Source organism: Odontesthes bonariensis, chromosome 20 (genome assembly GCF_027942865.1).
Source record: "Odontesthes bonariensis isolate fOdoBon6 chromosome 20, fOdoBon6.hap1, whole genome shotgun sequence".
Lineage (NCBI taxonomy): Eukaryota > Metazoa > Chordata > Actinopteri > Atheriniformes > Atherinopsidae > Odontesthes > Odontesthes bonariensis.
The window spans coordinates 13,901,380-13,927,333 of record NC_134525.1 but is presented as its reverse complement, the minus strand read 5'-3'; the positions used below and the strand labels follow the sequence as shown (position 1 = coordinate 13,927,333).

At 38.3% G+C, this 25,954-nt stretch overlaps 1 protein-coding gene across 1 annotated transcript in view; it reads left to right on the top strand.

Annotated features, from left to right (window-relative positions):
• Positions 1-15,308: 15,308 nt before the first annotated feature.
• ofcc1 (orofacial cleft 1 candidate 1) overlaps positions 15,309-25,954 on the top strand; it is a 72,449-nt gene continuing 61,803 nt past the window's right edge. The window contains exons 1-5 of the mRNA XM_075452446.1: positions 15,309-15,375; positions 19,607-19,677; positions 20,048-20,223; positions 23,228-23,332; positions 24,097-24,177. Coding sequence (XP_075308561.1) covers positions 15,358-15,375; positions 19,607-19,677; positions 20,048-20,223; positions 23,228-23,332; positions 24,097-24,177 — 451 coding nt within the window. The 5' untranslated portion in view covers positions 15,309-15,357. The remainder of the gene's footprint in view (positions 15,376-19,606; positions 19,678-20,047; positions 20,224-23,227; positions 23,333-24,096; positions 24,178-25,954) is intronic.

The following is a 25,954-nucleotide window of genomic DNA, read 5'->3' as shown; positions in this document are numbered from 1 at the left end:
TTACACGAGGGTATTTGTTCCTGTTACACATTCTTTAGACTGGGCTGCTAATCATGTAAGGTCTGTCTTCAACTAGGTCTGTCATGATATCGCACGTTTCCATAATAATGATATTATAATATCAGTAGAAACATAGAAGAAATTGTGCTATTAGACGAAGTCACCTTTGCTTTTAGAATATTTTGTCATTCTTGAAGGCAATCGATTGTTCACAAAGAAACAAATGGATGGAATTTGTAATCAAAACTGCAAAAAGTTGAAAATGATTTGTAATCAGTAATAATGTGAATTTCTGAACTGAAATCAAGACAAAGTCTCATGTTTATGTATAATTCCATTAGTCTCCACAGCAAAAATCAAAAATAATGATGGATCACAGTGTCACGGTGTTTCGTAAAACAGTCACAGACAGACATTACTGGGCAACAAAGTCTCACTTTGGAGGTTGGAGAAGTTCAGTTACAGATTAACACACAGGAATATGAAGCTGAACATTTCAATTTGACTTCTGTCCTAACCACGTTTATTTCATATTCACTTCACTTTAAGTAGTCTCTGTTTCCTTGCAGGTGAGGCATTGAAATCTACATAGTCAAGTTATCTGTTTAAGGAATGTTAAATTTTTTTGCAGTGACTATTTCATGTTTTGCCATGAGACTGGGCTGATTATCAACATCATATTAATTTGTCATTTTCTTTACATCAAGATCATCATCAGTTCTGGTATATCCCAACACCCCAAATGTGATCATTTTACAGCGGATCGGGAGATACAGAAATAGAAAGAGTAATTCACAAACTTAAACTCCTAATATACACCTGCTGTAGCGGTTCTCCTGAGTATTTTTATTATCATGTTCATTCACTTTTAGGTGAGTGTTAAATCGCTTAGTTGTACATTTATCATCCCTTGCCTGTTTCATCAACACAGAACTTAACCATGCTGAGTCCACTTCAGTGAAGCAGAACACAATATTGAGATGTTTGCCAACTGCTGGAAAAGCTTTTTAAATGGCAGAAAGACATATATAGGCAGACATGATTGAACAAATTATTACTAAAAAAAAATCACTTAATTTTCCAAATGATTAATTCCAATTAAATTCAAACTCACATTTACTGCTGCCCAAATATTCAAGCATGCAGGTAAGATTTTGGCAAAGTTATGGCAAACAATTCTGTACTTCTGCCTTCCTCTCTTTTAATAGACCAGGTTAGTCTGAAAATCTCCTTGACTCAAGTTGTTTAATGACCATAACTAATGCCGCCGTGCTCACCCCTCTCTTTGTCTTGTCTGTGTAGCCAGCCTAATCACTGCTGACAGTCAGCTTTGCTCTTTTATTAGCTCTGCGTCGCTTGCAATCAGTGGCAGTGAAGTCAGGCAGCAGGAAGGGCTTGTGTGAACTCAACACCCACTCTGGCCCAATGCTCAGACTTGCACACATACACATACACACACACTCACATTTACACACATTTATGGGTGCCTGTGCACTTTCATAAAAGACAATCTCTCCTATAACCAAGTAAACAAATGAATACCCTTTCACATGTATGCATGCAAACGTATAGTGTATGTGCACACATTTGCTCTTATATTCATGTCCATGAAATTAGAAATGCATGCATGGGCACGCACGTAGGCACAGAATTCTCCAAACACACACATTCACTTTCAAAATAATGTAACAGCCTCGACTGGACAGTGAGTGGCCTCTCTGTATGTGGGTCAGGCCCATGCAAAGCTGTATTGATTTTTGGCTGTATGTCTGACTGTGTGCTCCCATGCTCAAAATACTGACTGCAAATACAACAGCTAGCAAGCATGTCTAAACACACACACATTCACAGTCGACGGGGTTTGCTAGCCTCCTCTTGTCATTGCCCCACGAATTGGCAGACAATGGAGTTGTTTGATAAAGAGGAGGGCTGACATTCGAACGGGCAATTTGTGAGCGACGGGGCGCGAGAGAGGGATGGGGGGTGGGAAGGGTGGGTCAGGAATTTGCTTCACTCTCTTTAAAGAATGTAGCGTCACCCATATGTCCGTCTGCCCTGGTGCATAGTCGATGGAGTGGAAGAGCAGGGATGCAAGAGTGCTCTCTTTTTCTTTCTCTCTCTATTTCCAGCCTATTTTGCAGGGCTTACAAGCCTCTCTGCGCACTCCTGATACGGAGCAAGCGCTTAATGCTGTTTTGTCCATTGCATTAAACCATGTACTGGCCATTTAGGCCACTATTTAGGCCACAGCAAAGACAGATGGCCTTAAAACCTGTGCCATCCACAGTTGAGGTCAGAGCCGAACAAAGAATTGGCACAGTGAAATATTCCCCACATTTGAAATGCTGAAATGTACGTCATGCTGTATATCGTGTACCACCAGCACCCTTCCATGCTGTGAACTCCATTTAACTGCTTTTGAAAGAGTCCTTATTAATCTCCTTAACTGCAGGCTTGCAACTCATATTTACCACACCTGACCTTTTGACCCTCGCCAGTGGCTAGCATTTGATGTTGAAAATTAGCTAATTTGTGAAAAAGCAGAATTTGGGGGTAAAGACCACTTAGAGCTAATGGCTGGCTCATCTTATTATAAGTGCCATGCTCAGGGGAGGGCAAGCACAGGGCAGTCGCGATACAGCTGTTGGTGGGGTGTACTGTATGTGCAAGAATGGGCCATCTCAAAGAAGCCAGATATCTCTCCCTTTCACATCAATCTGAAAAGCTAAGACTTTCCCTATTCCATTAACTTGCCATTTGTTATCCTTTGTATGCTGTAGGCTTTTTCTCAATTACAGACATTTATGGTTTCTGGAGTAATTACATTCAACTTGAGTTAGTTACCTGTAAGGTGTGTTCTAATGTAAATTAATTTGGAAGTTTCTGTCTTACTTCTTTTTCATTTGGTAGTAATGGGCTATACTTGTTCTCATGCAAGAGAACCAGAGGGCTGAATGAATTTGGAAGCAGGAAACTGACCTCATAAGGGAAAGAAGACTTCCAAGAGTTCAGAGCAATTTCAATTAAAGCCAGGAGACAGAACAGCATGTGTCATTAAACCATATTGTCCCAAGCAGGTAATGCAGATAATAAAATCAAAATCCTCAGCGAACTGTCATGTACAAGATAATTAAACAGACAGTTAACATATTCCTTCCTACATCAACATGACAACAGGGTCAGAAGCCAGATTGGAAGCAAAGTGGGCAAAAGTCTGTTTTATAGTATTTATACTACTTGCATTGAAATAAGTTCATTTCTGAACTTAAATAACCACAGAACTGTAATCATAAATAAAAAAATAAAAAGCTAAGGTAAAGCACCCCCACCCCACCCCCAGGATGCACACATTTACAGAAAAGTACTGAGTTGTCAAAACTCTTTTGAAAGTGATACAGGACATTTTGTATGAAATTACACAATAACTATGTATGATTACAGGTAACATGAGAAAACTAATTTATTCGTGTAGCTTCCTCCCTCTCTACTCTCTGTAATTTGTGTATTGGATGTCTGCTATCTCTGTTACCTTCAGCATATTTAGCCGGCCCTTCATTTGCACTGCTCGTTTAGGCTAACAGCTTATTCAGCTTGTTTATGGATGGCCCCTCAGAGCTAAATTAATAGACGAGGCTTTGGGGACCAGAGAGGAAAGTCATAAGCACGACTGTAATGCTCATTTGCAATGTAGAGACTAATTACCAATTTGCCACTCTCCAATCTTGTTTCATAATACGTTCCCGACTCAACTTCTTTTGTGTTTTGGTGCCTGCAAGCAATGTGTGACTTTTATACAACAGAGAGTGCTTTGCTTCTGTCTTCTTTATAACTTCATGTGCTGGAGATATTGAGCGCTTAGATTTACCCCACACAGGCCCGGCATCTAACATTCGCTCATGTGAGAACAGTGCTGTGATTGCCTTCAGCTTTGACAGTTCTCTTTGGCTGAAAATTGTGATTCATGGAGAAAGAGAGTTAGAGATGACAGAAAGCATCTAATGGGAAGATCTCAATTGGACATCTGTCATCTCTCTAAGTTACTCAGTGATTAAGTTGCAAAAGCAGTTTCAAAAAGTACTTGTTAAGTTTAACTTGAATAAGGATTTTGAAAGAAATGATCTGAACAATAGACTATAGGCTATAACCTCATTACTGGTTCATAGAAATGGTAAAAAAACATTTGGTAAATGTAAAAAAACACACAGTCCATTAATTAGAAATCATTTTGTTTTTAGGAATGGAAGTTACATAGTTTCACCTGACACCAGCATAAATGCCCTGAGAAAGTTACCCAATTTCAATGCTTAGCTACAGTAAACCTGTGCAAGAGATATGGAGAATTGTGATAAATGAAGAAAGTGGTTATGTACCAATTTACAAAACTATTGACCCACATACATTGATGTCAGTTCTTAACAGAGATGGAAAGTGTGATATCCAAAAGACTTTGAGCTGAAATATGAACTAACAAGCCAGTAAGCAAAATAACTAGCATGCCTGAGCTACACTGACACCATACCTCAACTGTATCGGCACAGACTCCTGTACTTTTCATCTCTGGTAAAACATCCATAAAGTAACTTCTGATGCAGTTGATCTTTCAGCAAACCAACAAAGTCAGAGGATTACTGGGCTTTAGAGACTCAAGTATCAAAAATCCAACAGCCATGAGTTGTGGGTGTGAGCTCTGAAATCTTGTGTAACTAGAAAAACACATTATGTGTCATAATTTTTGTAAAGGCAGATTACAAAACTTGGTCCACATGCCAGGAGGACTTACTGAAAATGGCTTAATGTTGTGTACTTTCACTTACTTGTGACAACACAACTACCCCCAAAAGCTTTCTTTTCCCTTTTATGAATGAGCTGCATGACGAGCAAGGCCAGTTGAGTATGGTGATTGAACTAAAAACAATGAAAACTTAGGTATGCACAAAGTAAATGTTACATTCCTCTAAAGTTTCAAGATTTTCTTGGTAACCATGGAAGTTGATTATTGACAGAAAATGACAGGACTGTTGTTTTGTCTCGACAGACATATAGAGGCTTGTTCTTGTGTTTTTTGTAATGTGGAATAAAAGCTAAATGTATAAATAAAACAAACATTTTCTGTTTCAAGTAATCAGCTTTAATTAATATCAATGAACTGCCTCAAATACAAAACAAACAATACAGTAATCCTCTGGTAATGTGCATGGTTAGGTCTACACAATAAAACATGTTACGTGTTATAACATGGTTACAGCTTACACATTTTAACTTACCTATGAGTTGATTTCATAGGACAGCTGCTTGACAGAAAAGAAAAAACCTGTCCATAGATAAGTTGCTCTCTCACAATTTACAATCATGGATTGTGAAATTGCTACATTTATGACAGGTTGAGTAACATATACTCTGCTGTGAGTGCAACCCCTTAATCGCAGCTATTCAAAAAGTTACTCAAAATGTGTGATGAAATGTTTTAAAATAAGGACTTCAAAAACGAAATAATGAAATCAAAGAGGAAGTTTCAGGCACATATCTACAAGGTGCTGTGTAGCTTTGTTGGTTGAATGAAGTGCCCAAAGTAAAGAAGCTGTATCCAGAACTTTGATGACTCTGTAAATACTGTGTTTTGGTTTCTGTGCTTCAAGCCAAACAGCTACACAGCAGATTGGTGCTCGGCCCTGACTGAAAAGAGAAGATGTTGTGGCTTGTTACCCAAAAAGAGTCTGTGAGCAGTGAAGAGGAAAGATTAGAAAGGCACTGTGTTGCTTCTCCCTTTGTCTCAAGTGATATTTCTCCATGTTAATACAGCTGTCACAGCACGTCGGTAACATCTGTGTGATTTGCAATTTAGTCAGATGACATCACACTTGTAAAAACAGGATTGTAACAGTGCAGTGCAAGAGCTTGTAAAGGATTGCTTAACATCTTGGCTCTACATTTTCTTTTGTGGCATTGATTAAATTCTTTGTTCTTCAGAATTAAATGTTTACAAGGTTTTACTATAAAAATAATGCCTTTGTGTCATAAAATGTCCTTGATGAAAGTACAGCTTTCTTTCATTAATTATGTGCCGATCTTTGCGTGCAGAATTGGTCACGTCTATCACTAAAGCTATGCTGCAGTTGCTTATCTTTGAAACTACTCAAACATAGTTAAACTACTCCACCAAACACAATGGTATTGATCATTTTGATCAAATGCTGAACTGCAGTTTAATTTCTGACTTAGTGGAATAACGTAAAGAAGAGGAAATAATAATGAAACTAATGTTTGATAAACTTTGTGGTTATCACCAGCTTTTAAGCTGTTAGTCTTATTTTGATATATATATATATATATATATATATATATATATATATATATAAATATATAAAAGGGGTTGTGACCACGCAATCACTGTGTAGTCCTATTAATTTGTCATGAGTTTTGGAGAGTCTTGAATTGTAAACATAACAGAACCGTACAGAGTGACACATAATGGCAAAACATGTACTTACCTTTCATAAGTCTCAACTTCCCTTGCATGCCTACTCAGGACAACTTGCAGATCATTCACCTTGGCATTCACCCAGGAAGTGATGATGTCATGAAGAGATCGATGTAAAGGTCATAACTTAATGCAACTGATATGATATGTGCATAAAAAAACAAACATGACAATTTGATGAAAACTTTTTAACAAGACATGACTTCTTGAGAAAAGCTATCAGTTACTCTAAGCTAGCTGCCTGCTCAAGTTCAAGTTAAACTGTTAAAGCTCTTTTGTGTGGATTTAACAGAACACCAGAGCAACTAATGATACTGTAGCTTGGCAAATCAAAGCATTTCTGCATACTTTATCACAGTGTAATGAAAATTATTTCCCTTCAATGTAGTAATCAAAAAGGCCACTTTGTTGTTATAAATGATTGCTTATTAATTAATGCCTCTTCCTTTAGTGGCTGTGTGACACCATTATTCTTGTGGTGGTGTCAAGCTGAAAAAAATAATGATTTCACTTCAAGTTCAAGACTGCAAACACAGAGAAATACAGTTTTAAATCACGTAACTTCTGCATCTAAATGTGCGTGCTTCACTTGTGTGTTAATCAGTGCACACACACAGTAGTAAACTGAGTGTTGAATCATTAACTGTAGGAAATAGATCATTAAAAGTTCAAAAGAGATCTAGGTTAAACTCACAGAGTGAACATTATACCCTTTAAAAACTTAAAAGGCAAGAAGCAGAGGACACAAAGTCTATGAATAGTCCAATGAGCTTGCTACTGCCTTGAGGGTCAGTGTTGCATGTCCATTGAAGACAAGCTGAATGGAGCTGGTCACTGGACATTTACATTTCAAACATTTCCTTAGATATTAAGACAGATGTATGGGTTAGCCAGCGACCTTAGAGAACGCAGTTAGACTTAATTTAGGCAATCAGCTGTTGTTACAGAAGTAGTTTAACTGGGAATAACTATTTCCTGGTATCTTAAACCAGACAGGATATATGCTTAACAATGAAGAAGATACCGTTTTGTGTAGTATTTAAGCTCATAAACCTTGGGGAAGATGTTTATTGGGCCTAGTTGTATAACATTTAGAAATGAAGCAAAATCTTTATTTTTTTTCTGCATTGCATGACATTTGCTGAAACCTTGTCGACCAAACTTGCTCTTGAGTAGATAACACAGCTGTTGTTGGTATCGACACTGATGCAGTGAAGCACAGTTTGAATGAAGAAAAACATGTTTGTCTTCACCAGTCAGAAAATGGGGATAGAGACAACAGGAGACGCATGGTTAAGATTTATTGACATGAATCAAAAGCAGCAGGTTTTCATATAGAACATAACACTTGTATTTGATCTAGTTGGACTGCTTGACCGTGTGAACCATAAATTACTGATGCTACATTGCTAACTGCAGGTGACTCTTAAGATTATGCATATGGACTGAGCTCACAGTACAACTTGCAGTTTAAAGTTCTTTGGACTGGCATTCAGCAAAGATTTTTTAAAGTAAAAAACTTTACTTTTTCTACAGGTCTGACGTGACAGTATATTGGGGGAAAACAACTGAGCTACTCATCTGACTCTGCCACTCTTTGAAAGTTTACTTGCTAAATCAAGATTTTGACAGTTCTCGAAGTTCATGAAAAATATGGAGTTACTGTTCATATATATATATATATATATATATATATATATATATATATAAAAAAACAGACACACAAGAGCAAATATGCCATTCTAAAGGTTGTATGGTTTTAAACTACCTTAACTACCGCTACTGTTCGGTAAACATCAGTATCCCCATTAATATCACACTCCTATGTGTATTTCATTTCATGAAGAGTGTGTCATCAGACTGAGGTTACTGCAACATATAAAGATATACTCATCTGCGTAAGACTGCTATCTCTATCATATCCTGTTCATACCGACCCTTTGAGCCTCTGACACATCACTGCCCATGGCCTGTTGCTCTTTCAAAAAGATCACAGGATGTTAACCGTGCCATGACATCTCTGAATCTCTGAATAAATGGCAAAGAAAGCAAATGCATTCATAGAATCGAGTTTATTCTAATAATTGTCTGATTTCCTTGAGCGTTTTATGCCTGAACTTCCAGTCAATATGCTCATCAACGGGGGAGACTCACTGCCTGTCAAAATGCACATAGTAAAGCCCTGTCATGGCTCTTATTGGTCAGCAAAATGTTTCTCAAACACTTCTCTCTTGCTCTCAATTTCTTTGAAATCATGTTCTAATGATGACCCTAGGCCCACTTTTAATCACTATTTGCATTGCCCTTTTTGCAATTATTCCACTCCCCTGCACCATTTTAACTGTAGAAGCATGAGATCCTGTGATTAAATCCCTTATAAACACAATCATTTGGGGCCATGTCAGTTTTCTCCTCAAGAAATGACACATTTATGTAGAAATTTCATAAGCCTTCTACAAGTTTTCCTCCATTTTTGCCATATCATGCAAAGCAAGTTTATTTCTACAGCATCTGTTCCCAAGTTTGATGGAAGGGAAGGTGAGGCCTCACATACAAGACTTTCTTAAAAATGTCACTCATTCCCACTTTTACGAGGCTGCCCTCTGTGGTCAAACAGAAAGCAAAGCAAATATAATCCAGAAACAACAATGCTTGCCAAGTAGATGCATATGTTTTCTGACAGAATTACACAAACATTTCAGTGTTATACAAAAATATACTCTATTAAATGGCCTGTCCTGATCATTAAGTTCCTTTTACAGGAGGCAACACATCTGATGTTGTTATCAGTGAACATTTTAATGGCGTTGAAATGGCAGAGCATCACATCTAATCTCAATGGGTTTTGTTACGCAGCTGAGCTCATAAGAATAAGAGAGAATATGTACAAAGGAAGAGATAACTATTTGACCTTTGCTCTTTTGAGATTGAATTTTAAAATTTAGCATAAAGTAACAGTGTGAATATGATGACTTCTATGCACAGATGCAAGAAATGGGTTTCTGGTGCAGCAGAGCCATGTTCACGTTTGAGTAATCTACATGTGAATAATAAAGTAGCCTTCAAGGTTTATGTATTTTCCCTTCATGGGTGATGTTATTAATAGCTTCATCTTTCTTTCCGCCTTAAATATACGATGAAATATTTTGACAAGTCCATGGAAGAGAGAGAGGGGCCTAGGCCAAATAAAAATTTGTTTTAATCAATCATTTAATTGTGAAATAAAAGTAGCTGTACGGCCCGGACTGTCTCACTAGCTCTGATATCACCACGAGTCAAGGAGTTGATCTGTATCTATTTAGAGAAAATCTTTACAGAGATAAATTATTTTTGAGCAATGAAGGATGAATCTCTTGTGTTTTCTTTGACCTTGTGAGCAAACAACAAAAAGTGGAGCAATCGATCGCTACCCTCTGAAGATACCACGATATTGTATTTTGGAATGAATGGTAAAAGGAAAAAAAAAGAAAAAACTAGCCAAGTCAAGCCAGATGAACAGCTGTATTGAGATAAACTGTCACCCCATATGCTGAGGGAAAACAATCTCTGCACATTATGGAGACGGAAGATGAAAAAAAAAAATCGCTTAATCAACTAACATTGATATTACTTCTGGCAATTAGGAGCATGCTGGTAATGATATGAGTTTTCAGCTGTAAATAATTATGCTGCCTGCAGGCCATGCTTTAATTCTCGGCTGTATCTATAAACAATAATCAAACCAACAGCAGCAGGCTAAAAGTTGGAGATTTGAGCTTTGCGGAGCAGTGGTTTGAGGGAAAGCTTATTGGAGCCCTGTGGTGATGCCAGTAGTCAGGGTCACCTTCAGGTGCTCTCTCATCTGAACACACACACGCTAATGCGCAGTTCTATTGATCAGCCTGGAAGTATCAACACAACACACACACATGCAGGTGCACACCAAGGACGCACACAAGGGCTCAGATATCAAAGCTCACAGACATACAGCATACTTTCTGATTATACATGGACTGCACAGAGAAGCACACCTCACACCTAACAAGTGTCAACATTTTAAGAAAGGGTGTTGAGGTAACCCTAAAAACATGTAAGATGTAACAAATAGGAAAAAAAAAAAAGTTACAAATAAAGTTCATGAACAATCAAATCACAACACATGTTGTTTGCTGTTGGGTGTCACTTACACAATTAATACAAAAGGAGAGAAATATTCTAATGTATTTGTCATCAATATTTCCTTTTTAAATAAAACCATTACAAGTTTAAAATTGTTGAGAAATTATTTGACTTCATCTTAATGTAGCTGTACAGTCATCCATTTATACAGCCATCCGCTGTGCAGTATACATGCTTGGCATTCATCTCTGCTTCACTTTGGCTAAACTTTTTATTTTCTTTAGAAAAGTATAGAAAGGTGAAAAAAAGCATCTACCACAAGAGCAAGACTTGACAGCTAACTTTAACTCAGTGTCAAACAGGAAGTGCCAAACTACTGATGTGTAAGGACTAAGATGAAGTGCATAATTAAAGAAGCATATGAAAGCCAGCACAGGGCCTGAGATTAATTAGGGGGGTGTCAATACCCTCGTCAATATGCGATTAACTAATGACACATGGCCCAATGAAGGCTATTGATCTTCTCCAACTATGCAGCATTAATAGGTTGAACCCAACACTCAATCGGAGAGCTGACAGAAAACTGTGAGGAGAGTTTCATAGTATGAAGGAGGTGGGGGCCCTAAACACAGCTAAATGTCCCTCCAGTCATACATAACCAAATCACATTCATGTAGTGGGAACTCATGGGATTCCTTTATTGCTGTGACCACAACTGAACTTATTCAGCTTTGCTAGAATTCCCATCCTTTTAGTGATGATTAAAAATGACCCCAAAGGATCTCTCTCCCCAAAACGAAGAATAAAAAAAAAAAAAAAAAAACGACTCAATCTAGATTAATGGTGGTGGAATCGCCAACATCATAAGTTAGCCCCTTTATGATAATGATTGTAATGATAATAATGAACACTTGGATGAAGGATGAACAATCCCCTGTCCTGGAGTTGAATCCCTATACAGGTTAATTAGGTAAGATAACATCATTAGCCACTCTCAGCCTGCACTCAGAATTAATTGGATAAGATAGAGATTCTGGTCTCAGTTTAATCGCATAAACGATCAACGACAGCTTAGCCAGAAAATGGGAGGTCCAAATCGGTGGGCATCTTATTTAGATTATATTTAACCAGCTTAATGAGCAAAAATATCCCATTGGTTTGTAATATAAGTGCTACAAAGGCCCCTTTGGATGCACTGAACGGATTAAAATGTGCATTAATGATGTATTTTTGTGCCTTGTTGAATCCTGATTGTTTTCAGCTTTGTTTGATAATCAAATACAGATTTTAACACAGGTCACATAAATGAATAGAAATAGTACAGCGGTGATCATAAACCTTAGATAAAACAACGTGTTAGACTCCACAGTCCCAATACAAATGAAGGCTATTTATTGCTGATGCATATGAGCAATCTCTCTTTCTCAGTTGAAAAGGCCACCAATGGCCTGATGACTAGCAGTCATAAATAAAACACAGTCTGACTGTTTGTTCTAAGGGAAGCATTAGCTGTAGTTCATGATCTGTTTCAAGGGGACATTAGTGTTAATATGCCTTACGCCAAACATAAATGGGGCAATCCGCTGGGCATTCTTTACCTATTCTTCACAGCAGCTGTAAGGCTTGCTTGGCTGTCTTTTACTGAGAAATACGCCTGTCTGTAGTTCTCACTTAATAATGCATGGAGTTACTTTTGTATGAACTGTCATATACTACATAATGGATGCTAACAAAGCAGTATAAGGGCTTTAACTTCAGTTTAGGTAAGTTCATTGTAATCTAGATTGAGAGATGATAAAGCAATCGGTTGTACCTATAATATCTGTGTATTCTGGTGAAAGAGTAAGTTAGCATCCCTCTGAAAAAGCGTCATGCCACTCTCCTCATTAATAATTCACCATCACTGAATACTTGAAAACACAAACAGTAGTGCCATCTGGTAGATGAAACCGTCACACAGATGAAACTTTATCTTGGCAACTTAATGGTTGCAGTTTTTGATCGTAGGCTGTGACAAACATGTCCTCCCCCAAAATGGGAAATCAAGTGACTCACACTTCTTAGTACTGCCATTAATTTTACAACTTGTTTCTGTGTATAATTTATCTAAGACTTTCTCATGTACTTTTGTTTCAGCCAGTGAGAGTGAACACTGAGGAGGTCATCTGACACCATGCTGTGTGTTGTTGGAAGCTGCGTCATCATCACCTTGACGACTGAGGAGTAGCCCACCATGAAGAGGGAGAAATTGCGCTTCATAAGGTAAAATTCCTTTTAATCATAAGTAATAAATATATGCATAGAGTTACCAATGGTGTGTCCTAGGTTTTGCTATAAATTAGGTTAACAATCCAGAGGGATCAAAATGTACACTATATTGAAATTTATCTAAGCATGAGCAACTGGACAAAACTCAAGTGCAGTTTCAAAATATCTAATAAATAGACTTGGATAGATATACTTGACTATACCACAACAATGCTCTGCTTGGCTCAAATGCATCTTTTTAGGTGTAATTTACAGTGCAAAGAGTACATTTGGAGTAAATATGTATGCAAAATATCTCAAGTGGATACACTCTACTGTTTTTGCAATCTTGTGGTCAGCTGTGTGAACTCTTTCTCGAGGGAGATTGGCTGTTGTCAAACAATAAGAAAAGGCCTCTGTCCACAAGCCAATAAAAATGGTCTTTGGTGCACGATGCCCTGTCCCTCTGTGACTATTGAATTACATCCCTGATCTGTGTTCATGGAAAAAAATAGGAATGTCAGGCAAGGATTTCAGGTCCCACTATGCCACAGAAAAGGGGAAGTGCCTTGTCTGGTGCAACACAGATCCCACTGTCATTCTGGATTAAGGCTTGATTGAGCTTAGCTCACTGGATGACAGAGGAGATGGTCATTCTCAGGGCAAAAGGGGGACATGGAAAAAGACTGAAGGTCAAATTATGCATGGTTATACATGGTTTTCTGTTTTAAAATTGTAATTTAGGTCAGTTTTTTGCTACTGTACTGTCATTATCAGTAGAATTCAATGATAATAAAAACAGCTTCCTTATTGTTTATGCCCATTGTGTAATTCATGCACACCATGATGCCAAAAAGGTTAGGAGATTGTAGGAGTCTGAAAACCAAATTAAACTGGATGGTATGGAAAGAAGATCTTGAAAAATTCATTAAAAAAGATGTTTTCAAAAGCAGAGATATTTCTTCTCGAAAAAAAGTCTAAACAGCAATTAACCAACAGCAGGGTTGTGCTCTTAAACTCTGACCCCAGCTGCTCATTCCAGGCATGTTGCTCTGATGAAACAGGGCAGACGATTTTGTGGTTTACAGGTCAAAATCACTCACATTTGCAGGAATCCCTGTATAAATGATTTAACAGTGATACATGCTGGCTGGTGTCAGCAGCATGTGTTTGCATGTGGGTATTGTTCAGTAACTACATCGGAAAATTCAGCTCATGAACTCATACACGTTTGCCTCTTTCGAAAGATGCTAACTAAAACCTATCAAGTGCATTGTCATCTGAATGACTTTGGGGGTTTGCCTCAGTATTATATGGCTTTTAATGGAAAGTACAAACCTCAAGCAGAAAAGTGAATCAGTTTTTAATGTTGTTAACACTAGTGTTGACAATAAATCTTTTTTTTTGAGAATCAGTATTTGGCAGGAGAAGGGCAGTTTTTACAACTGACAGACGTCTCACAGCATCGCAATTTAACAACCTGTGTAAAGCACACACACGCCAACGTGCACGTGTACACCCACCTCTGTCAAAAACCCAGAAAGGTACTCAAGAAAATTAAAAACAGCCACGTTAGGGAGTCTCATTCAATGAAATACACATGTTAAAGTTATTCTTTTTCTAAAAGTGCAATCCCTCCTCTAGTGATTAGCACCAACGGACACAATTATGCAGAGCTGGAAATGTAGCGAAGGAGCACTACCCACTGTCGTTTCCACAATCAAGTTTTTCTTTTTCTTTTTTGCTTTGTGGGTCGTGATAAGGTGCATGGATATCCTGTGGTCTTTGCCCGGTTAATGTGAACGGACCGCACACTGGCTCCGCTTTCACTGAGTTATTACGTCGAGTGTAATTTGAAACAATTACGAAAACACTGGCCCACTTGTTACAACACTCATTTTCCCTCACATACACAAACCACAGATTCAATAGCTTTACATGTTTTTCAATCACACCCAGTGGAGCAGTGTTCAGTGTGAAAAAGTGTAGCATTTCATCCTAGCTCGCATGGTATGGGATAATCTTTCACATTTTGCCCGGGGTTTGTTTTGCTATTTCAGCAGAAACTTGTGCAAGCCATGTGAATTACCATAGGAAAAGATGATAAAAATACCAAACAGTATTGTATCAGATGTAAATGAATAAACTATTTGAATAATCAGGGCAAATTATTTGTTATATGTGATAATAAATGGTGCATATTGTCCTTTATACTCTGAGATGCATTACAGAGATAATAGTTTTAAGCATACAAACAGCAGAGATAAACTATAACAGTTGGAATGAAGTATTTTGAGCAGCACAGTAAGCTATCAAAACAGCTCACTGCCAGCCAACTTTTAATTAGAAAAGCACATTTAAAGTTTTGGATTATGTCAGTCATTCCCCTCCTTTCTGTGAGCCTTGATTTGTATTATTTGTTTGGACACATTTCTCACCATTTTTTTCCCTCATTCTTCTTTTTGTTTTTTGCAGACTTTGCCGTTGCTCAGATTTCAGGGTTAGCCAGTGATGATCTTTTGCGGTTTGTGGAGATGGACACCTTTGGCAGTGTGAGTGCAGTTTCACTTCTACTCATCCTAACAGTGTAGCTGCAAACCAGGAGGTCAGACCTCATACCTCCATCTCTCCTTCTCTCTGAAGGTGCTGGTGCGGTCTGACCATTGACATTTAGCATTCCTCCGCGCTGCCTCTGGCTTCTCAATAGGGGATTGAGGGGTGCAGAGGGCACCGCCTGGTTCTCAAGGGTAAAAACAAAAAGGCTCTTGAAAATCCCAAAGAGTTCCCATGATCCTAGGAAAGACCTTTATCCGACCTGTGTTAGATTTCCATTCCATGGATTAGGACACACAAAAAGTACATATTTGGCTGATTTAGTTTGCCTCTTGCTCTGGATTTGGGACAGAGAATTGCAGTGTTTCACTGACTGGCATTTAAATATTTGGCAACAATAAGAATTTGCAGATGCTTGGCAGTTTATGTTATTGTGACCACTCAGCTTTCATGGCCTTCACTGACATTTCTAAGTTAGTGCAAAAGCTTGCAGTGACATTTTATGGTGGAAAGTTTTCAAAGTCATTTTCCAAGGTTTCTCCAGTAACATACATAATCTGTTAGCATCAAAGGAGCACACATGCATAAATAATTGACTAATTCACTTAAAGGGGGCCAGCGTAGATTAATTAAGCTTGAATACTAATTATGTTTTCTGTCTACACCAACTGACGCGGTTGTTGTTTAGAAGAATCTGTTTGGTGAGTTGCAATTACCGTGCACACATAAGGGTGCTCTATAAATTAAGATGCTTTCACATTTTAAGGGTAGAATTGACTTTGTAGGCCTTTGAAACAAAATGTTAACCTTATCTTTAGTCATTTAAATCAAGATGCTTTGTAGATGTTTTCATTATTCTTATGACATTTCACTGATATAGTCATTTTTGTTGTGTCGATAGATAAAAGAAGATTTCCTAAACATGAAAACACAACCAGCTTTTATGTCTTTAACGATTTAGCAAGGCATTCACTCTCATCCTTTTCATGTCTTTGTGTTATTCTATTAATATAGATATGTGTGTGAATATAAGCATTCATTATGTGGGCACTCAGATGTATTTTTTTGTGCCAGGAGATTTTTTTGTTTATGAAAAAGGGTGAAAAGGGTTTTTCAAGCAAAAAAAATCTGAAATCAAGGAGGAGACGAAACATGTGCAGGATCTCTGTGTAAAGCTTCTAAAACTCTTGTCACTTCCAGAGACACTCATGCCCCTGACTCCTTGTCGTGCCTCGTGCACGGGGTGATTGTCTGGAAATGGTAGCTTTAAGTGTTTCGGTGAGGACGAGGTTTTGCTGTCTGCTCTCCCCTGGCAAGCAGCGCACACAGGGACAGAGGAAGACAGCTCAAAGCTGGGGCCTTGTTTACAGCTGTGTGGGGAAGAAAACAGGCAGACGTAAATGAGGGTTGACGGTTTCATGAAGCACAATTGGTTGATGGCAGATTCAATGTGACTGGCTGAACTGGGCGATGATCCGTACAGTATGCAAAATTCACTTTCTAGCTGGTCTGTGCCCACCAGCTCCTAGCAGCAAGCGGTCTTCCCCAAGCCCTTCTAGCTATGCCTTTGAACGCAACAAGAACTGAACAAAGCATTGTTGTGCTCTATTCCTTTTGACAACAATCACATTTAAGAAGAAAGAACCGAAGACAAATCTTGAATTTCTTTTGTCACCCCTTATGAATGATTTTCTTCTCGTGTTGACTGCAAAGTAAGCATTTTGTGCACTTCACGGTGAAATGTGGAAGAGGGAGTAGATTTAATAAGGCATGTAGATGTCTTCACATGACATGGGAACAAACTCGGGGGGCATGGTATTGTGTAGCTATACATTTATGTCTTTTGTAAATGTTATAATAGACCCGCATTTCTTGGCAAACAATTATAGCCCAGCACCATTAATCTAACATATTTATGTGCAATGTTACGGGAAAATTACATAAAAATTTTGCCAGCGGACGGGCAAATTAACACTGCTACTGTCACAGCTCTTGTGTAATGGAGAGTCTTTTTTGCCTCTGAACATCTAGTGTACTTCATGAACCTCTGTGACACTTTTTTCCTCAGGATTAAATTGTTCCTATCGCTTCAGAAGTGCAACATCTGCATGCCGTATTCGCTTATGACGCTTCAAACAGTTGCAGCCAAACAGTCATTGTATGGACCCAGGATGCTGTCAATGTCAGTGGGGTCTGGAGAGCAAGATGAGAACCATGCATTCTCTTAGCTTTCAAGACAGAGTGGTTTGTATGGTGGTATGTGGATTAGATTTCTAGTGACAGTAACCAGGAGCATTAAGCCCGAGGTGCATGGACTGTACTCCTCCTGTATTCTTTCCTTGGTTGAATTTTACTGACATAAATGCATTCATAGTAATCAGATGACTTATTGACATATGCAAGAAATGGAGACAGAAATAGAGCAAGGAAGACAAAGGAAGTCAGCGTGGAAAGAAAATCTCATCTCATATGAGTGCTGATTTTACACTCTTATAGCTGTATTGTGTGAATGTTTAAAATGGTATTCAATAATATTCCACATTGATTTTGACACACTTTTCCAAAGTGTCTTTAGACAACCACGCTGACTTGGAGAGCGAAACAAAAAATTTGAAATGAAAACAACAGCAGTCGCAAAAATAAATAAATAAACATATTCCAATGGCACAGCACTTATTAGCACAGTCTGTGTTGCTAAATGGCTGAACAACACTTTTAGCATCACAGAAAGATAGAATATACAGCAGAGGGACATTAGTTTAAATATAGTCATGTGGGTTTCCAGTGCAAAGACTTTGTCATCATTTAAACGACTAAATTAGTTTACGGAACAATACTGTTGAAGTTTAGTGTTGTAATACAAGGTAAATGGTTGGTTTTTTTAATTAGCAAAATTTCCTGATTAATTTTGCCATAATTAGTGCACTGAGTTGCTTTATTTGCATAAGCACCCAAATAATAAGTTGTGCAAAGTTGTGTTAGTCAAGAGAAAAAGAAAAGAAAAGAGAAACCTTACATATGCTGCCAAAGCCAAATTTGTCTCTCATTTTTGGTGCTACACAGTATGTACAAGTCACAGAAAATGATTGGTACCCAGTCGAAAAGAAAATGGTTTTTAAATAAGTTACAATTAGATAAGCATTAATCTCAGTGGTATAAATGAATGTCTTGCTGTAGGGCTTGTTGAATGTAAAAACAGATTTACAAAAACTCCCCTTACCAGATTGGTCTGGAAGTAGTCTTCTGCTATTTTAATTGCTCTGTCATTTAGAGCTGAAATAAGCCCCCCCCCCCTCCCGCTCACCAAACATTCTGCCCCTTGATTTTGCCTTTGAAATTAAATATAGTATACAAATACATGCTGTTCATGGGCATGAGCACAGTTCATCATTGAAATCTGCATAAAATGATGCTTGAAAGGCTCCATACGCTTTGAGCAACACAGCTTTTTTTTAAATGGTGCATTCTTATGTAAACATATCAATAACAAAAACAACTAGTTATTCCTTTTACCTCAGCCCTTGTATTGTTCTGCTTGTCCGCAGAAATAAGAGAAATGTGGGAGTGCAGTTTGTTCCACATAGTCTTGATTTCAAAGAAACCCATACTTGCTCTTACATCCTTTCTTCCTTTTCTTTCTATTTAATGACAGTGAAGACCACCTACAACACTAGTTACAATAGTGTTCACTTTGCATGTTTACATTGCTTTTGCAGCTGGGCTGTATTGAATTCATATTATATTTGTGTACATCTTGAAACATAAACCCTGTATTGAAAATCCTCAATCCCTACGAAGTAAAAGAGACCAAATGCATTCCTCATTTCTTCTTCAACACTTTCTAGGTTAGGTTCATGTGAATGGAAGTAATAAAAAGTGTGCCTGGATGTCCACACACACTTCCACATTGAGTCTGTTTACCCTTATGTAGCTTGTGTAAAAAAAGCACAATTTTCCAGGACATAGTGTTGTTCCGTGTTCATTTTAGACACAAGGAGGAAGTATTTTAATGTGACCTTCATTACACATTCATGTCAACTTTTCTTATCTATTTATGATTAAATTCTTTTCCACTCCTGTTGTTCAATTAGTGCTTGACCCCTTTAGCGGCGATGTAAATTAAATGACATTTCAGTGTCGTCCCATATTTAAAATACTGCGTTAGTTGCGGATCATAAATGATGATCTTCATTCTGCAGCTAATTTATTCATTTAACAATTTCCCTCCAGAAGTTACAGCAGAAGGCTCTGCAGCAACCTAAGCAGAAGAAATCCAAGTCGGCTGAATTTCTGATGGGTGAGTCCTGCTTGATGAGTTATTGCTCATAATTTGTGTAAGGATTAATTAACTAATTACAGACAAATGGCTTTGGGCTAAATTTTGCTCTTGCTTGTCAGGGCGCAATTTGTAATTATTTTAATCATTTCTTCTTCTCCTCTTTTTTCTTCCTCCTTCTCCTGCAAGATTCTGATTTAAATTTAACCTAATTGTGTTTTAGTGTCATTCGAGGAGGATGCGCTTGAACATATAGGAGCAAAGAAATCACCAACAGAATTTTCTTGTTAATGAATATGTTTGTTTTCCTTTTGTGAGTCATATTGACCTAGCTGTTGTATTGGCCTACATGCCACTGTCTTTCCGTTTATATTTTTGCTTATTTTGTCAGGAAGAGAAGAGAGAGCTACTGTTGTGGGCATAGAAAATCCAGCCTTCGATGGAGGAGGAAGCACTGAGCTTTCCATTTCTCCGAGTTGGCTGGGGAGAAAAATGCGAGGTGACAGGCCAGATAGCACCCTTGCAGCTCACCGAAAAAAAATGGAGCTGCAAGCCCCTGCCAAAGAAAGAGGTGAAGCTTCATTTTTCATTAGCCTCAAATCTGTTGACAGTAGATGTGTTCCTGATCTAACCTTTATCTCGCTTCCTCTTCCTTACTTTCTCGCTCTCTCTCCATTTGCGGGGCCCTTGGTCTTGGCATTCCAAAGCAAGCGTGTCCAAACAAGCAACCCTCTTATAACTTCTTCCTCCACTGGAGAACGCTACAGTAGTGGGTGTTCTATCTCTATCTAGAAGTACCCTCGACACAATCAGCCTTGACTCCCACTCTCGGCTAGATGCCTTGTGGTGGGCTGGAGTCATAGGAGAGTGCATTTACATATGCTACTATGTTACCAAGCCGATCCGCTGTCTGTGTGGTGTACTCGCAACACCCCCGAAACACGGCTTAAGGCCAATCAGGCATAGGAATATGCCCCCTTATAATTCAGTATGTCAGGGAGAACTCTTGAGGAATGGGATGGTAAATTAGGATGTGTTCAAGGTTGCGAGTGTGCCAGCTTTCTCAGAGATGAGTCACATTTTAGATTCTTGATTTAATGTGGCTTATTTTGCTTTTACTCTGAATGGATAGAATTTATTTTTTTATCACTGTGGTCATATTTTCTCTGCACAAGAAATAGAATTACAATTGCGTGAAAGTCAATGATCATTCTAAAGTTACTTTGTAAACGCATTAATCTCCTTTTTGTTTTCAGCACTAATTCCTCATATTTGGTTGGAATTAAAAAAACAATAATAATTAAGTGAAAGAGCAGATGTATTGCAGTCTTTTTTTCTTGATCATATTCAGGAGTCAAGACCAAGATCCAATGTTTTTCAAGACTTGCTGTATCTGACCTATACACAAAGTATTACAGGAAGCATCCTAACTTGACACCCTTATTAATCACAAACTTAATCTTTTACCTCTCCACTTGGGCTGTCGATAAGTGAAGCTTTAGGGTTTGATTACAGTCCATTTCAAAGACCCCACATCATCAAGTTTATTTCTATATTTTTTTGTGGAATTGTGAATTTCTCCATAAGAAGCAAGAAGACTGAAAAAAATCAACAGTTCACAGCAAAAAACAAAATCTTAATTTTTTTAATGATTAGATGTCAGTCTTTGGGAGAACTTACTTATTTTTATGCAACAACGTAATTTGCTCATTCAAACAGTTAATAATCGTTGTGGCAAAGAGTAAGTGTGACAGCAATCTTTCATATTACTGAAGGTTGTCCTCAAAAATAAAGAAGTAATATTCAATAATGTTACTCTACATATAAGCATACATATACATATTTATTTTTTCAATTTTTTTCAAAATTTATATATATACATATATATCTACAGGAGAAAAAATGTATATTAACTTACGAAAAACACGATAAAGAGAAGACTCCTCTTCCGTCATTTTTGAGCCTCTTTAGGTTGATGAATGAAGATGAGTTTTGTTGAGTTTATGGGAAATGTCAATCAGGCCACATCTTTAAAGCCATCTTGTGGTGGTTCATTCATGAAAGAAAATGTTATCTTTTCATGCAGCCACTGTTGATATATGAACAAGTCTCTTGAGATACCTTTATGAACTTGTCAATGCGTACACGTTAAAAAAGTGCTCAAGCACAAAAAATTTACCAATTGCATTTTCTTCATTATGAACTAGATACATCAACTGAACCTAAATGCACAGATCCAAAAGCTGACTGTTCCATGTCTGTCTTTTACTTTGGTCCTTACTAGAATCTTTCCTTATCTCAAAGCTACTGTGAACAGTATCTCTAACTGATATTGTACATGTAAGACTAGATAATTGAAATTTTCATTAAAGGGATGAATTGGAGGGCAGCCAGACTATTTAGGTAAATCACAGCTATGACTCAAAAGGCGATTCACGAAGCTACTACCATTATGCAAATTTGTATTTGAAAAAAGGGTTTCATAACCTCAGAGCTATTTGCGGAGAAATTGTTCAAACTCACTGCTAACAGTGTAGAGGGATTTAACATGTGAATTTCACAGTCAATTTATGGTGCCATTGAAGAGTCGTACGGCTGCTCCTCGGTTAATAAGTATTTCAGTCTGAGTGTTTAACTCAGAGTGTGGACAGGGTGTGAAAGCCACATGCAGACATTTCGTAGGAGCACAAAAGAATCCCAGTGAACGTTTCTGGGTAGTGGATCAGACCAAACACATGTAGTCACAGTTTTTATTCATCCAAGTACTGATGCCCTCAGACTTTTTGGAAAAGAAGTCCTTGGATGGAATATATAACATCATCTAATGCACTGTGTTTTTTTTTTTTTTTTTTGCCCCACAACCTGAGAAATACAAGTAAAGCAATTTAGATTGAAGTGAAATATTCAAGGCTTTTAATGAGAATCATTTTGGGGTTAAGAAAGCTGCTTGGTGGGGTGTACTCTTAATAGAAAGGGCCCTGGAGCCATTAGATTCCCCATAAACTCTGAGGAGCAGACTTGATACCCATAGGTCAGTGATTGCTAATAAGAAGTCAATGAGACATGGGCTCAGGTTATTTTTCTCTGGATCTGCTCCTCCAAACTTGCCTGGTCGTCTAGGCTGCTGACCTTAGAGTATTTAGAAGGTATTGTCTTTGAAATTCCAGATACTTTTGGGCTTGTAGACTTTCTCATTAGTTCCTTTTGAACACGGCAAACATATGGCAGTCGTATTTAAGAGATTGCCTGCCGTGACCTTTTGCGGCATGCTAATTAGGCCCCAGAGCACCGCAGGCCGTACAGAGGTGCTCCGAGAAGCCCAGCAGTCTCTTTCCCACTCCTCTCTCCCTGCCTCTGAACTTCTGTCTCATCTTGGCTCTGCCTTATCTGGTAGCAGCCGCTGACACTGCCCTTCGACAGTGTGGGTTTCAAAATTAACATTTTGCTTCATGTGCTTCTAATAACCACTAACCTGAACCTGTACTACTCGCTCCCTCCCTTCCCTTACACCCCCCACCACCACCAGCTTTCAATCCCTCTTTCTCTCATTCACTCTCCTCTCACACTTTCCACAGGAAATGAACATGCCCAAAATTACTTTGACCCATCGTCGGCAGAGCAGACAGACCCAAGGCATCGCAGGACGACTGGGGTCAGCACTGAAGATGAGCTTGAATTAAGTATGCCATTCTCTGTCATAATGGTTCTCCTTGGTTCATTAAAGAGGGGTGAGAGAGATCACTGGTAGCAGGCCATCATTTGTGATGGCAGGACAGTCTATGTAAATACACTTAACGTGGTATTACTAGATTGGCTAACCACCTCGTTGTCATTGATGAAGGTCATGTATCGTTGGTCAGTTTTCATTTCACCGTAGAGTTTTCTCTCCCTTGTCAAATGACACATGCAGAGCCATATCAATAGTTTGCAGCCCCCTCCTAAAGTAGGCCTATTAAAAGCGAGCTCTTGGGAGCCAAGTAATATGCATGTTATAATGAAACCTGGCTATTAATGGAGAAGCCATTTCACCTGTATCTTTTGGATATCACTGCCGTGTAATATCAAAGGATTCACCAAATCAAATCTCATCACATGATGACAGGCCAGCTAACAGGCATGTTAATGCTCCTATTTCATTACTCTTCTGCATGCACTTCATTTTCACCCTTCTCCAGCCATGGCTAATATTTCAGGTTTGTATGTTCAGATGTGCTTGAGATTGACTTCACTGATTCAATTCAGTTCAGTTTTTTTTATATAGCGCCAAATCACAACAAATGTCATCTCAAGGCACTTCAGTGATACAGTCCAATTGAAGCCCGTTAGAGTCCAATTCATTGTAATCGTAATGATAAGTAGAGAGCAATTTTTAAGCTCACACATGCATGTGATTTTTTTAGGACAGTTGAAGCTATATTAATTTGATGATTGTTTTGATTTCTAGCAATACTGAATGCAGATGAAAACAGACTGTATGAAAGGATGGCTGCTCTGCTGGATGACGATACTTTTATAGATATACCTGGTATGTATCCTAATACTACTGCGCCACTACATCCCAGTCACTGGAAGGCTGTTGGTTGCTTGAGCTCAAAAACAGCAGAGAATGATGATTTGTAACTCTGATTCCTCTGAGAGTTAGTTATTTTGCATTAATTGTTCTTCCATTCCCTTGTGATCGCTCTTAAATTAAAATATCTTGATTTTATTTTTCTGTTGAGATCATCTTGCAGCAGCTGGTAAATGTACATTTAGTAGCACTGATTCTTGTTTTACACTCAGAAAACACTTTAATTTGCGTTGATGATGCATTGATCGAAAAAAAAACTTTTTTTTAATAAAAAACAAGTACCAAAGTTATCAAGATTTGGGAATTTTACACTCTTTATATACGGTAGAACTCAAATGTTTGAGACCATAAACAAGCCAGATTAAAATAAGATGCTATACTGAAAGCAGTACTATCGTAGAACAAAGAATGAACTAGAAATGTACCCTCAGTAGTGCTTTCCAAGTGCCGCCATTGTCTCGCAGTAGGCGTGCCTTTTCTCATTAGCTCACTTTCATTTGAACATGTAGTCATCGAGGCAATGCTGAGATGGTTAATGCTTTGCATTGTTCTGGATGAAGACAGACGTACCAGATCCTGTTGACATGATGCACATCTCCCTTGTAATTCCAGCGCACAAGTGATGGGTTTAGGTCCGCTTCAACACGGTAGAATTTAGTAGGCTTGTATTATTTGCCATTGTTTTGGATTTAGCTGTACCACCAAGATTAGCGGGCCCATTCATTGTCTTGGAATGTTCATGAAATCCCACAGAGAAAGTAAAGAGGATCTTGGATTAACAGTTCCACGCAATAGGCTGGCAGACAGGGAAGGAAAGAGAAACAGGAAAAAAGAGGAAGAGAGCTCTATGCTGGAGTCAAACTGTGGTGACTGCCAGTTTGCACTTCGCTCAGCAACAACAGACTTCAAGACAATTACCTTATGTAGTTGTATGGATGCCTCCCACCGGTATAGGCTGCAAGTGTTCTTCGCCGCATTGGATTGTGTCACAACTGATCCTGATATTAAGTGACTGCTTCTCCAGCTTTTGTTTTTGATTTTACAGCCTGCCACAAAGGACCATAGATTTCACAAGAAAGAGCATGAATAAGACAAAGTTTTAATGAAAGAGGCAGTGGCCAGTGAGTCAGAGGTTTTTTTTTACACAAAGATGCATGAGAAATCCCTTCTATCTGTCTAAGATCATCAGTCCTTCCGTTCTATCTTGATGAATTCCTTTTTTTTTGGCTCAGAGATCTATGAACACAAGCCTAGGAGTCTATTCATTCGAGTTTTCTGCGAGGTGTTAGGCACTGATATGAGTTTCCACATGAAAAGCTTTAAGCAGGGACAACAGCTTTGGCTGTTACACATGTTGGACTGCACACGTTGAATACCCACACTCTCAAAATACTCATGCTTTCTATCCAGGAGGCAACATAGCAAAACTAAAATGACGCACCTGAAGCAGGTAAGTGACTGCAGATTATGTTTCCAATATGCTAAATGTGCAAGGCCAATATCTTTTTTTGATCCACTCAAAAGAAACAGTTAAGATAAATATGTTGAGAATTCTGCAGTGTTAGTTCAATAGTACTCTAAATTTGCACTATAATTTGAAAGATTCTTATGTTTATAATCTTTAGTGATGTATTTTGTGTGATTTTCAAATGAGTGTTGTCAGGGGAACACTCAGCCTGTCTCAGTCTGGAATATGTTGAGGCCACGAGCATGCCTGTGTGCCTGTGTGCCT